Source organism: Zootoca vivipara, chromosome 2, assembly GCF_965207765.1.
Source record: "Zootoca vivipara chromosome 2, rZooViv2.hap1.1, whole genome shotgun sequence".
NCBI classification, from domain to species: Eukaryota; Metazoa; Chordata; class Lepidosauria; order Squamata; family Lacertidae; genus Zootoca; species Zootoca vivipara.
The window spans coordinates 93,959,887-93,975,233 of record NC_142584.1 but is presented as its reverse complement, the minus strand read 5'-3'; the positions used below and the strand labels follow the sequence as shown (position 1 = coordinate 93,975,233).

At 40.6% G+C, this 15,347-nt stretch overlaps 1 protein-coding gene across 40 annotated transcripts in view; it reads right to left on the bottom strand.

Annotated features, from left to right (window-relative positions):
* Positions 1 to 15,347, bottom strand: part of FOXP1 (forkhead box P1) — a 544,444-nt gene that overhangs the window by 164,720 nt on the left and 364,377 nt on the right. For all 40 annotated transcript variants that reach the window (XM_060271340.2, XM_088662398.1, XM_088662407.1 and 37 more), the window contains one exon: positions 5,760 to 5,900. In XM_060271340.2, the coding sequence (XP_060127323.1) occupies positions 5,760 to 5,900 (141 nt within the window). The remainder of the gene's footprint in view (positions 1 to 5,759; positions 5,901 to 15,347) is intronic.

The following is a 15,347-nucleotide window of genomic DNA, read 5'->3' as shown; positions in this document are numbered from 1 at the left end:
TATAAACCACTATAGGTGGTGTCAAGCTCCCATGATTCCTAGTAATACTGCATACCTTTAACTCCGTAATCTATAATACTACAAAATACAGCTCTCTCTTTTTCTCTCTCCAAAGCACAAGTGGACTATCAGCAAGGGTCCGACTGTGTTATTCCTAATTACCTTTTTTCACTCTTGATCCTGTGGCTCTCATAATTAGTTACCTGGGGCTGCAATCCAATTTGAAGTGATGACAAGAAAGTGATCCATGAAAAAGTAATAAGTTAAATCCAATTTCAGCCTTCCTCTAATTAAATGCACATGGAACTAATGACTCAAACCCTACCATTTCAGTGATAATGGTAATTAGCGAGGTGGGAGTCACTCTCTTTTTCAACACCGTAGGTGTAAACCACAAGGTAAAATGGCAGGAGCACTCTTAATTACATGTGTCATTTTGTCAGCAATTTACACATTTCTGACCAGTCAAGTATGTTTCATTTGTTTTCTTCCTCCATAATGTTTATAACGAATCCACAGATATGTTCCGGCACATTGTGTAGCCTTGCAACCTCTATAAACACAATCTGCCAGGAAATAAGTCACTTTGGAATGATGATAAAATAAACATTTTACCTGCATGAAAAACACCTGTTAAAAGCGGAGTGGGGGTGTCACAGGAAGTCGGCAGGCAACCAATTTATTTATTTTTTTAAACTGCACAGCAAATTATTGCAACAATAACTTGATCAGATCTGAAGGGATCTGGACCTCTTAGTTTGGAAAAAAGCAGGGTGTTTTGGGTTGTTGTTGTTTTTGGTAGCTTGCCAAAAATATAGTGATCTTAGACCAGTTTTATGCTGGACCCCAGGGCCTGACAGCCATATAGTATGCAAGACGAAGTAATACCCACACTCAGATGTGAGTACATCTCTGTGAGTCATGTATCTCTGTGAGTCACTGATCTGGGCAAACCTTTCAGCATTGGAAACAAGCCCAGAACAGTGACTCATGCAGGAAATCAACAGGCAACCTCCTCTAAGGGTGAATAGTGCTGATGAACTGTTGCTTCTAATGTGATCTGGTCCAATGCGATTAGGTGGCAAAATGTCACACACACACACCCCAAGCTATTTGTTAAGAAATATGCTCGGAACATGACTCACACAGAGACACAGTAGCAACCTCTCTTGTGTGTGGATCTCTTGGAGATCACAGAAGCCTTTAATTAGTTAATTATCTACTAACAGCAAAAAGTTTCCAATTACCATGCTAGAACAATGAGGACTGAAAAAAGAATCTTACTGCTGCTCCTAGAAACATAGAAAGCTGCTTTGCATGCAAATAAACTAGCTCTGGAGTATCTGTGCTGACTGCTCTCCAGGATTTCAGACTGAAGTCTTTCCTAGCACTTCTCTAAGGGTCAAACAACATAGTGTACTAGGTTTAATGCATAGTGTGCAGCTTTTCTTACAACTAAAAAGCTGGAATGCCAGCAGAACTCATAAGTGATCTGAAAGAGGTTTGGAATTGGTGTCCTACCCCTATCCCACCACACACCCATCTTTTGGACTTGCACCTATTTAAGTTCTGCCAGCTGAGCCAAGTTGGGCAGACAGCCGAAGACACGCCTTTTCTAAACTCGGTCATCTCAGTGGATCTTGTGCTTGGACCACACTGCACGTTTTATGTTTATGTCACTGCTTTTCTGTTACTACTCTCTCAATTCATTTAACACTGAATAACAAATAGCATGTTAATTTTACCAAACTGTACAAAGCAAGATACCCCGAGATGCTGCTTTAGACCTTTTGAAAGTATTTTTGGCTCCAATGTCCAACTTTCTTTTGAGCACACAATATAACATTTTAAGACAAATTTTAATGCTGCCAAAATACACATACTGTTTTATTTTCTTAAAGCAAAAGTGTGTCTCTTGATTTTCTTCCAATTTATAAATTCATGCCAACAATTAAAACACCCAAAGATCAGGGAGGGGAAGGTAGTCTCAAAAGTCAATGGTTAAAAGTACATATTGTAATCAAGGAAAGATCTATTCCTAGGCATACACATCCTGGCCAGGCGAAGATATAAATCTCCAGGGCTAACTCAGACCAGCAAAATAGTTATTTTATTTTATTTTACATTATGAAATAGAAGTACACCAGTGGCAAATATTTTCACAGAGAGCTTTAATCTCGATTCTCTACCCATTTTGTTTTTGTGGTTTTGATATTTTTATGGTCTTCTAATTTCTGGCTATTAAAATCAGATCATTTAAACTTTCTGAATTTCTTTTGTTTGTATTATTAGGCTTTATAGGCAGAGATCTTTGCCAAATAAAAGACAGAGTTGTATACTATCTATGCTTTAAAAATGTGAGTCACAGTATTTGTATTGGGAAGTTTATTTTTTCTAAAAACCTAGCAGAATACCACATCTCAGACAAAATGCTTATATACAAAACATATGAAATGTGCTAGAACATGTCTCCAACAATAGCTGTTAAGGTCAAGAGGTAACAAAAGAAATTCTACAGGCCGATAGTCAACTGGATTATATCCTTGTGTCAAAGTCAATGGTCACAGATAGACCAGCACTATTGTATGAATTGCAAAGTGCTGACTTCTTCAGTGGTGAGTTGCTAGGAATGGAAGAAATTATCAGATTTTTCTCCCTTAGTTTTCACCTCTCAACCACAAATTAAACAGTGTGAGACTGAATCTTCACTTAACAATATCCTTGCATGTGTATATACAACATTCAGCGAGTCTATCAAACTGGCCCATTTCATTGATTATCAGTTCACAAGTTCAGGGGGAAGCCGGCCCAACCAAATTGCACAGCAAAACGTTCTAAATTAACATTCTACCCCACTCTCAGGTTTCAAGCAAACAGAAGCAAAAGTGGTTGGACTAGATCAGTGTTTCCCAACCTTGTGCCTCCAGCTGTTTTTGGACTACAACTCCCATCATCCCTAGCTAGCAAGACCAGTGGTCAGGAATGGTGGGAATTGTAGTCCGAAAACAGCTGGAGGCACAAGGTTGGGAAACACTGGACTAGATGATCAGGGAGGGGTGTTCCCTCCAACTCTACAATTCTATGAGATAAATCTTTTGTGTTTGTCCATGTATTTCTTATTTTCATGGTTTTTTTTAATGCACCAAAGCTAGGGAACACAGGCTTTCATATGTAAATTTTAGTTAAGTCCCTAATATAAATCTTAAAGCAAATATTAAAGCACCCAGCAATAGGTACCTAACATAGAAAAACATATGTCCATATTAATTTTTGAAAAATACTGCCTGTGAAATTTATTAAGCATTGTTTTAAAAATCTAGTTAACACTGATGAAAAAAGGACAAAGAACTTAGTTCATTTGTTAAGTGCCAGAAGAATTTAGCCCAAGAATAAATGAAATCATGACAAATTTAGACATTTGACTGTTGATAGAGATGATACAAAACACCAGGATATTCAATATTTCATATTGTCAAGTAGCATGAGAAAGGGTCCATGTATATTTGTAAATGTTTCCTTAACAATTTCTCTTCCATGCTCAGACACTTTCAAAATACATATCTTTATGGTGCCATTGGGATCACAGTGTCTGTTATATTCAAGAGTAGGTTTAAGGATGCAAAAGCTCAAAGAGCAAGGGTGGAAAAAGAATGGGCAGTCATTTGAATCAGTGAGTGACAGGTTGGACCAGCTCTCTGTATACATTAATAAATTAGAATTTTAATTGTGTCTCTGACTGCAGAAGCAGCTCCAGTACTTTAATATGTACCAACAATTGGCTATGTTATGGAATCTGCAACGTGGCCCTCACTGTTGACCTCTGAAACACAATTCCCAGTCTGACTACGAAAACTGTTTGGTTTGATCCTTTCAACTTATTTGAATCCTGACAAATAAGCTCACAGCTGAAAGGTCAACACAGTCATATTTCATCCTCTGGAGCAATTCTTAAGACATCTGCACAACAAAGCACTTCTTCTAGTACCTGACACTGGGCCTCGCTAGCACAATATCTCATTAAAAATGTCCCCAGTAGAAGAGTCTATTAAAAGGCAAATGGATCAGCAATAGATTGACCAAAATAACTTCAAAATATTTTTGAAGTTCTAACAAAACAGCATGAATTCAGCGTTCTGTTCTTTCACAACAATGCTTTTAAATATGCATTTGCTCAGAGACAGAACGCACCACTCCTCCTGAAAGAATATCAATTAACGATAAACAGAGAGTTGGGGTTCAGCCATGGAGTTGAACGTAACCGCGTGACCTCAGAGTTCTGACCATGCCTCTACATCCCAGCTGTCTTGTAATCATGAGCCAACAAGCTTAATATGCCAAGCTTAGTGTCTCCATGCATAAAACCAGGTTAACAACATACATATTAGGTACTGTTTCTTAAAAATAACTTTGGAGGAAAACATGATTACAAGTAATTATACAAGATACCTTACTTTGGGGGGGGGTTCTGAACCATGGTCTGGATCTTAAAATAATCAGGCAGAAAGAATGTTTACTGTTCCCCCATTCCTCCTGCAGCTGCCTGTCCTACTCCCCACAAGCCTATCCAGATGATCAGTGTGGGATGGGATCCTAAATAATGTGCACTGGGATGGATGGGGAGGCTGGATCGCCCCACACAGGCAAATCTGGACCTGATTTTGGAATATTCTCTGCAGCAGTTCCCTGTGCTTCATATGCTACGGTGTTCCGGATGTCTCCCTGACTCTTCGGGGGCACAGATAGCTACCGGGGAGAGAAGGGAAAGGTAAACTTCCTTCTGTGACCTTCCTCCCATTCATATATTTCAGGAATGAAGCCAAGGATTCAATTTTTTCCCTTAGAAAAAAATATCACCGAGATTATCTACAGATACTTCCTGAAATGGACGAAGTCCTGGATATAGTTAAACGAAACTACTGGAATTTGTATCTGAACTGGATGTGGTTCCCTAAGAAACACAAGTGGCAAATGTCAATATAAACAATAAACCTTCACTGGTATGAGAAGAAACTAAGCTGACCTTGGCAAATCCCTAATATTTTTACGATTTAATTACCATTCCTCCAAACTGTATGCCAAATCAGTAGTTGACACACCTCTATTTTCTTGATACAACATGATGAAAAACTACTTGATATGCAGCAACACAGAGAAAAAGAATGGACCGATTTCCTTGCAAATATTACTCAGCATATATTGAGGCTTTAATAGCACATACATGCTTCTTAATACGGTAAACGAACGGGAAACTTCCAAACAGAAAGCTCTTTTCACCAAAACTTATCAACAAAACAAGATTTGCTTCACTAACTTTGAATTAGAGTTAGCACATGGACCTTATTTCAAAGGATTATTAATTCTTCTAGAAATCTTTTTTCATTGTTTTAGAATATCAAAGATCCAAGGTAGATTGGTGGATACTTCTCATTCCAGAAACCACTCTTCTTCAGTGGGGACCTCCAACATAGGAAGTTGAGAACTGAACCTGGGACTTCCTGCCACTGATCTACAGCCCTTCCCCACATATCCTTTCAAGACCTTTGTTTAATAGTTTATTTAACTGGTAAAATAAATTCTCAAGAGCACTCACTGTTGATACATTTACACCATGACTACCACGCCATTAAGCATGACTGAGCCAATGGTGACATGAACAGAATATTTTTAAAAAATCTGCTACTACAAGTTTCCATGTCAATTGATCCTATTAAAACACATCAAGGAATAAGTACATTGTTGTTGTTGTTATAATGTCTTACCTGAAGCGATGGCTGTTTCTCATTCCTCTTGGGAGACTTCAGCCCACTAATTTGTTGTTGTTGTTGTTGTTGCTGCTGCTGCTGCTGCTGCTGTTGCTGTTGCTGTTGCTGTAACAAAAGCTGCCTTGCTACCTGAAGAGCCTGAAGGAAAATAATGACAGAAATAAGTTTCACCAAGCATAAATTATGGGTTTATCTTATGCATACATGGCATACTCACCAAAGAAACCACCAGAATTTGATTGTCATTGGACTACAGCAGTGACACAACAATATTCACACTAACAAACCCTAGAAAACCAAAGCCCAAATGTTCATATGGTACTGGTAGTGCCTCATTCAGCACAAAAATGAACTGACTCTAGTTGATGGCTTGTGCCAATAAACTGTTTTCAATAACATATTTGTAATTCAACACTCTGACCCTACCCTGGGGGGGGGGGGAGGTGGACTGCAACTTTCACATTAAAGTGTGTCAATTTTATCAGACTGTGTGTAGGTGTCCAAACTTTTTTCAAAGAGGGCCAGATTTGATGAAGTGAAGGGCCGTGAGAGCCGACCAAAGTAACCTTTTTTTTAGGATTGAAGTTGTTGAGTGTTTTGTTTGTTTTTGGATTTTACCCCAGGAAATAAACTGCCACAGGGGCCAGATTAAACTGACCGGCGGGCCCCTGAAACAGACTTTGGACATGCCTGGTATATTGCAATCTGATGTAAGAAATCACTGTTTCTGTAGCAGGTGTAGAAATATGACAATGGTAGTTATTTAGAACAGCCCTGGCTATTTTACATTCTATTGAGTTGGTAGTGGTCTCAGCCTCCTCTCAAAGCTTTCTCAAAGGAAATAAGTACACATTCCCCTAGTGCAGGGTTGGCTTACCACTGCTGGTAAGCCAGCCCTGTTGTTGTTGTTGTTGTTGTTTGTTGTTGTTGTTGTTCGACTCCAACCTCGATTAGCCCCAACCACTATGGAAAGGGATTATGGGAATTGAAGTCCAACAACATCTAGAGGGCCACAGATTAGCCAGTCACACCCTAGAGAAACAAACAGATTGTGAAATAGGGTTTGTTTGTTTTCTACTGTTCCCTAGAGAAAACACATAATGCAGAAGAGGGGTTGTGTTATTTCCTTCTTTGTACATTACTGGTACTTTTCCTCCTGGGATTCTACTGAAGGAGGCATCAAGAGCAGACTGACTCACATTCTCCCATTCTTCCCTCTCCTCATTATGAGGTAAGATAAACATTCTGAACAAGGAAATCCTACGGTTATCTGAGCACAGGATCTTCCATGCCCTGAAAGATCAAACCCTCTTCAATGCTTTACAATGAAGGTGGATAATAAATTCTCAGCTTTTCTCCATGGCTTATGCCCATGATATTTATAGAGCGATTGGTCTTATTTTGTATTACCTCTTATGCATTACATATTTTAGCAGAGTGCTGAAAGCTGGTCCTGCCTTTTCAGAGATAAGGCTGCTGTAGTAACATTAGATGCTAAGAAGACAAGTAGGGTCCTTCCTAGTTCAAACCAAAAGTGGATTTGGTGAGTGTATCACTCTGCTTCCAGCAATGTTTAGAAAAACATACCTGGGAAATACATAGACATGGTTCGAGATGGAGACAGCCATATCCTGATATCTGTCCTTAGCATTTAAATATCAGAGGTATGACATCTCTTAATGTCTTTTTGAAGGTTTTCTGGCTAATATACATTGATAGTCTTCTCATTTTGAAATATCTAAGCATTTGCTCATCTCCACATTTTGCAACTATCCATGCCATAAAAGTTAGTTGTGCAGTCTGTGAAAAATAATTGCTTCCTGCCAAAACGAAGCAGCCCTTTCAGAAACTGATAGAGAAGATGCAAATCCCCTGCGAGTCCACACAGTGATGAAAACACACCCTTCACACAGGTTGACCACACCTGGCAGTGTGGCTCAGCAGGAAGCAGCATCCAGAATACACGGCAATTAAGGGCCTGTTTCCTAATACCTAATGGGAAGTTAGCAAGGCACATAAACAGCAGCAATGGCTGGATTTATGAAAGATCAGTAATGACTGGCATATATATATATATATATATATAGAGAGAGAGAGAGAGAGAGAGAGAGAGAGAGAGAGAGAGAGAGAGAGAGTTGGTGGTGACAGTGCTAGAATTGGAAATACGTTTGGAATTGTTGAAGAGGAAGCCAGGTGACATAAACAGGAGGCTGGGGGAAAAGATCACAAAGAGATGGATGCATCTAGTGTTTCCCCACCCAGCTCACTCTCAGAAGCCTGAAGCACTCACCAACATTTCAGATGTAAAGAAGAAGAAAGCCTGCCTGTAGGAGCCAGGAGGAAATTAATGTCTGCAGGAGGACAGCTGGAAGCTTAGATGCCTCAAGGAGTTGCCTCTTGCTTGCTGCCTCATTGGAGGATTCACCATTGCTGGACTCAAGGGTTTCCTTGTCTCCTTGGAGACGTTCAGTACATGCGTAGGTGTTAACAGTGGGAACAGTGAAGACTTCATTAATGTAAAACAAGAAAGAAATAGTCCCTGTGCAAGATGCCTACACGGAAGGAGAAGAGTGAGGCATCCACACTTCCTTCTGCATATGTTCACCGAAATGTTTAGCAAACACAGATTACACTGCATTCTTGAATTAATTGAAGGACATCTTTAGTTCTACAAGTCAGGAAGCATGAACCCTCAGAAAGCTAGAAAGATATGGTGACAAGGTAGGGGAATCTTATAAAGCAACTCACAGTTGCAGCTGATGGTACTTAGCAGAGGCCCAGAATACTATGCATCCATTTCTACCCTTGAGCCCCATCTGGAGGGACCCCTTGGAAATCTAAATATGGAAGTGTTCCAAAATGGGAAGAACATTCAGCTGACATACAAGCAACATTTCAGTTCTGATACCTGGAAATGTAAGTGATTCAGCGGTAGGACTTCAATGGATGGAAGTCTAATAATATATAGTTGGTACATTTACTTGTTGGAATGCTAAACTGAAGACAGATAGATATTTCTGGTTCACATTTGGGAGGTATAGAACACTATCCTTGGTACTCATGCTCTTCTCCATATGTCTGAAAGGGAAGCTTTGAGTCTCCTAGATCAGGCATGTCCAACAGGTAGATCGTGATCTATCAGTAGATCACTAGTAGATCACTGGCTTCCCCCAGAGAAGCTGAACAACTGTGGCTCCCCTTAAAAAAAGCTCAACATTTTGGCAACAGAAAGGTACTTTGCACATGCTCCAAGGCCACATTCAGTTATTAATTCATAAGATCTAGCTAGGATCAAGAGTCAGTGAACATAGGATCAAATTAAGCCCCAGGGAACCCTTCGAAAGCAGGCAGAAAGAACAATTGAAGTTGGCAGCAACTTAGTGGAACAGAGAGAGAAAAAACACATTAACCTTTCCCTCATATTGAATTTCGAGTTATAGAAAACGCTGGGGAGAAAGTCCTACTAGTAACAATCAACACAATAAAGTCCTTACTGTCAAACCATGCAGTCTGTTCAGTGGTTCAGAGTAGCCCTCACTAGTCCTCTAATTTCATCTGAGCCTTTCCCCCTTCACTCCTAACCTGAGATCAAACCTGCTTGCCCTGCAATTCTAAAGGCTAATCAACAGTCATCACTCCTCTGGAGCCAGAGAAGAAAAGAGAGGATCACTGAAAAGAAAGCAAGATGGCTAGCATAGTAGGAGAAGTGCTTGCCTTTCTTTCTTTCTCACCTCCTCTAAGCCATTTCAAGACTATTTGGAGTGCCTTTGTGAAATTAGCTTGCTGATCTCCATTCAACGTCAATGGATACCAGCCCTTATAATACTGGCACTTGTAGTCTAATCCAGTCTGACAAATGCTGCTTGAGAGAGAAGCACCGAACTAAGCAATCCCTATATCTTTGTTAGTATGTAGACACAGCAGTCAGTATGCTACAGGGATGCCAGTAGGATTTTCTGGGCCCAGGACACTGCAGGGGCACTGGGCACAACATTTGCAGGTGTTTCATAGGTGCCATTTTGGGGGGGGGTGTATTATGATTTAAATAGAAATATAATACTTTATACCATAGTGGGGAAGACTGTGAATAGGTCAGATGACTTCTTACTCCTGTTTGGATCTCTTTGCTTTGGCAAGCATAAAGCAGGGGTGGGAAACTGGTTTTATATATATAATGATGTCTGGCAGAAATGTAACTGATGCAGCTTTTCACATAATTGTATTTCCGCACTAGAAAATGCTTAACCTGATGGATTTTTGCCTGCCACGTGGATGTTGAAAGCCAACCATAATGCCAACCATAAACCATTGCAAGTTGTAAAAATGTTATGACACTGAAGGTCTTTTATCAATGTGTCTTAAGATGCCCAAACTACATTTAGCTTGAACTGAGTGCGGTGTGTGTGTGTGTGTGTGTGTGTGTGTGTGTGTGTGTGTGTGTGTAGACATTTATAGCAACCAAGGTTTGAATCCAATGCTTAGATAAATTCAAGATTAAGGTGTTAAAAGGCAGTTTATTCTAAGAACGTTTAATAAAAATTATGTACAGCTTGGTTGCAACTTCAAAGCAATTTAATATAACAACTATATAATAACTATTACAAACCAGGCTTTCTGTCAGATAAGAGCTTGCTCCCCTGTAGTACTGGCAGTATCCCTCACAACACTAGAGCTAAAGGACATTAAGTTGAACACTGGAAGATTCAGGACAGACAGAAAGGAATTTCTTCACATAACTACGGAGTTAAACTACATACAGTAATTTTCTCCCACAAGATGTAGTGATGGCTACCAACTTGGATGACACTGAAAGAGGATTGATTATGCAACTGCATGGAGGGTAAGGATATTAGTGGTCACTAAGCAAAATTACTATAGTCTGCCTCCACCACCAGGATGTATTTTTCTGAAAACCAGTTGTTGGGAAACACAAGTGTTACAGTTTGGGTCCTGCTTGTGGCCCTCCCATAAGTACAGTCGTACCTCGGGTTACGACCACCTCGGTTTGCGAACAATTCGGATTACGAACTGTGCAACCCCGGAAGTGTTTTCGCCGCGCACGCGCGCAGAAGCGGCACGCACGGTCTGCGCGTGCGAAAATCGCGAAAATAGCGCTTTGCGCATGCGCAAAATGGCGCTTCGGGTCGCGTTCGGGTTACGAACTTTTCGGGTTACGAACTGCGATCCGGAATCAATCGTGTTCGTAACCCGAGGTATTACTGTATCTGGTTGGCCACTGTATGGATGCTGGATTAGACAGCCTGATCCAGCAGAGCTCTTAAGTCTTTATCTTAATGTTTTTACAAACTTTAGCATGAAATTAATCCCAAGTTAGAAAGAACATGAACTCCAGTCTTTGCTACCACCTTATGCATTTCGGTGGACATGCTACTGCCTAGGCACAGTAGCTACGTTATTAACTGCACACGTTATGAGCTAGCATTATACAACCCCTTTCAAGATGCATGCAGTAACTTCTAATAACTTTTGATACAGCAAACAGGATGGCATGCTCATAAAGTATTGAGCAGACAAAATAGCAAATTTAAAAGCAAGCACATGTGCTGGGATTATACTGAAATCTGTAATGTAAGAAATGACCTTCCTATACACAGGATCTCAGCTTTCCTACCTTATTATAGGTATTCTCTTCACCTAATACATATTCCCATCAATATTTCCTTCAAACACACAAAAAGAGAAGGACTGTAGCTCAATGGTAGAACACTTCCTTCCACACAGAAGGTTCTATTCCTGGTGGCTCCGGGTAGGGCTGAGAAAGGTTCCTCTGGAACACCTAAAGAGCTGCTGTCAGTCAGAGTAGACAACATGGAGCTAGATGGACCAAAAGTCTGACTCAGTAGAAGGTAGCTTCCTATGTTCTCCATAATAAGTGCTCTATAATAAAAGTATGGAAGTGTGGCGGGAATAGGGTGCAACTAGTGTAGGGACGCGGGTGGCGCTGTGGGTTAAACCACAGAGCCTAGGACTTGCCAATAAGAAGGTCAGCAGTTCGAATCCCCGCGATGGGGTGAGCTCCCATTGCTAGGTCCCAGCTCATGTCAACCTAGCAGTTTGAAAGCACGTCAAAGTGCAAGTACTGTAGATAAATAGGGACCGCTCTGGCGGGAAGGTAAACAGAGTTGCCGTGTGCTGCTGTGGTTCGCCAGAAGCGGCTTTGTCATGCTGGCCACATGACCTGGAAGCTGTACGCCGGCTCCCTCGGCCAATAATGCAAGATGAGCGCCGCAACCCCAGAGTCGGTCACAACTGGACCTAATGGTCAGGGGTCCCTTTACCCTTTACCTTTAGTGTAGGGTAACTCTTTCCTATTACGTTAGCTCCATTGAGCAACTGGCATAAAGCAGTAGAAGTAGAAAGCTTCTGGAGAGAAGCTGGGCTGTGGATGGGACTAATGGGAGAGGTGGGAAGGAAGATATGACAGAGGTTTATAAAAAGTGGACAGAGCAGTGTTTCCCCATCCAAAATCTTCTGATGAAAGTAATAAGCATTAGATTCAGAGCAGGAATATACGACCACAACAGATAGTGATTGCTCCTAGATAGCTTTAGATGTTCCATGGACCTTCGGTCTGCTCTGGCTGTGCTCTTTATGTGTTCCTGATATGTCACTGAGAAAAAAGTACCGTGACACAATGACAGGCAAGAAGTTGGGTGACACATTGAAAGTAGGCAGACTAGAGCCTACACTAAATATGTAGTGATGCCCATTGAAACATGAAGGTTCCTCATGAAAGCCAACACAACTGCTTTCAGAATTACGAGGCTTCTTTTCTTCCATCTCAGTGCAGATCCTCCAGCGTTTGCTTAGATACTTCTGGTCTACAGGTCCTACTACAAGTCTACTTACCCAGGCATATGACAGCTGAAAAACACTGTCCCTGGCAACTTAGAGATCACTGGTTGAGAAGAACTTACTTCTTTTTTGTTTGTTTTGAAATGCTTTAAACCTGCCACCCTGGGCTCCTTCAGGAGGAAGGGCAGAATATAAATCAAATGAGAAGTCATGATGTTCCCACGCAGGAAATAAGTTCCTCATGCATATTTTTATTGGTGAGATATTGACACACTGGGCATAAAGACTGCTAAGCTGATAATATACTCATACAGGTGCATATACACCTTGAGTATAGCTATGCAGCTCTTGTCACCTCATCTCAGAAATTGTATTATAGAAATAGGAGAAATTGCAAAAAAAGACTACAAATATATTAGGAATATAAAGCAGCAATCATACAAAGAAAGGTTAGGGATGGACACACACACACACACACACACACACACACGATTTTGCTAGTATTTAACCTGAATGTGTACATGGAGAGAGCTCACTGTCATTTCCGCATTCATGTAGGTGGCTTTTACAGCACTAAATGGTTAAAAACAAAAGCTGATTTACATGTATGAACTGGTCTACACTGTGAAATCTTAAACTGCCAGAGGCTGGTAAATGGATGGGAAGGAAAGTACCACGTGCTATTAAAACCTCTTGAAGCACCAGTATTTGTGCATAGCTATAAATGGATTAATAGACTGGCTCAGAGCACCTTTTGAGCTTCCTAAATTGTCCCAAGCCCACTTCCAGCATGCAAGACACTGAAACAGCAGAACTTTCCCTTTCCTTGTCCTGCTCCATGTGTGTGTGTGTGTGTGTGTGTGTGTGTGTGTGTGAACCTAATCCAGATCCCCGGAAGAGAGCATGACCTTTAACCTAGATAACGGAATAGAAGTACAGCAGCCAGTCACTTAATATTATAGACAAGGTGATCTAATACATCCATTGAAACTGACGGGCAATTCCAAGAGACCAGGAGAGATTTTGAAAGCAAGTCCATCTATTAAATTTGTACCTGCCCACCCAATGTGAATTTCCTTTCATGTGCCTGTCAGTTCTTTGTAATTCAGTGAAATCAACTAAAATATACAACAGGACTTGGTTATATGTTTTCTTTCTTGAAAGTAATTTAGTTCACAGGGTTTTTTTCTTCACAGAAAAAAACTACTTAACATTCTCCTGAGCTATCATTAAGGAATAGTGCACTGTACACAATGAGATTCACAAGAACAGTGTTAAAAAAGAAAGGGGCACCTGTAATAGATTTAACATGGTTGCAAACTCCACACGCTCACTGCAAACACTTAGCAGCCGATAGGGGTGATAGCATAACTGCGCTGTCAATATTTTGCTCCAAAGTCAGCATTCATCCCTCCAGAAGATTGCAAGTACTTCTCATTTAGGCAAGCACCTAGCTGATGTGTTAAAAGGAAAAGCAAAGGACATTTTCCATGGAGGTGGAGAAGTAAGCATAATTATAATAAATCCAATCTAAGTTCCATGCAGTTGGCATTCCATGGATAGAATATACAAAGCAACAGATTAATTTTTGGCTGGGAACTGTTTGAGTTTTCAGAAAGTTGAAGTCACAGAACACACAAAACTGTTGACTCACTTTAAGCTTCCTCCTCTCCCCCCTATTTAAAATGATACACAATTTCCCCTTATTAAAAATGGGAGAAAAACAATGCTCTTATTATTTTCCATGTATCTTTTATTAAGCCACAAAGAAAACAAGAGTTTGGCCACATGTTTATTTGCTTGAGCTACTCCCTTTCCCTTCTGATAAATAATCAAGCCGGCCATCCAGAAAAAACAAAACCAGTGAGCTGGGAAATCTGATGGTCATCCAATAGACTGAGATACCAAGAAAGGCAGCAGACCACTTTTCCCACAGTGGGTTTTGCTGGCCTGCACCTACACTGACATCTGAGTAAATAACTTTAGTCACTCTTTCCATCTTCCCTATGCAGTTAATCTTGCTGTTAAACAAATTGTCCCCGAGGCAGCTGCAAAATATTGTTGTTTTCCCCACTGCATACTTTGGAATATTGCAAAAAAAGAGTTTTTCCACAAGCATGCATATTCTTAAAACGTTTGTGGCACATGCAGTTGGTCAAAATATATGTTTCTGTTCTTAAAAGTCTCAACATGGAACAGACCTCATAGAAGTTTTTGTTCCCCCCCCCCCAAGAGCCTCCCTGAGGATGCTTATTTCAGACTATGCATTCTCCATGCCCTCTTGTGCTTCATGGATATGACAACGACCGCTTCACGTGATAGGACGAAAAGTTAGATATCTGTGTTGGTGGACATTCCTGGACACAGTACAAATTCTAAACAAGCATCAAGCATCACTCCCCCCCCAAAACCTACACAATTTATTAAGCCACGTGAACAAAAAGGAGAAGCACGGAACATGTGTTACAGCACTAGCTACAGATATTAAGCAGCATTACCTCTGGATTGAGCCAGGTGTCATAAATATTATAGACCCTGAAAATCTGAAGAAAAATCCCTGACGTTAAAAGTTAACACCAATTTTTAAACACGAGTCTGCTCTCTTTTTCTTCCCTCAAATCTTCCTGTAGCACTAGAAGTCTAGACAGCAGTCATACCACAGAGATAACACCCATGCTCATCTCAGCAGCCTGATTTTTCTTTATCGTTTGATTTGTTCAAATATTAACAAACGGAAAGACAACCACAAGGGAAAGGCATTTCTAAAGA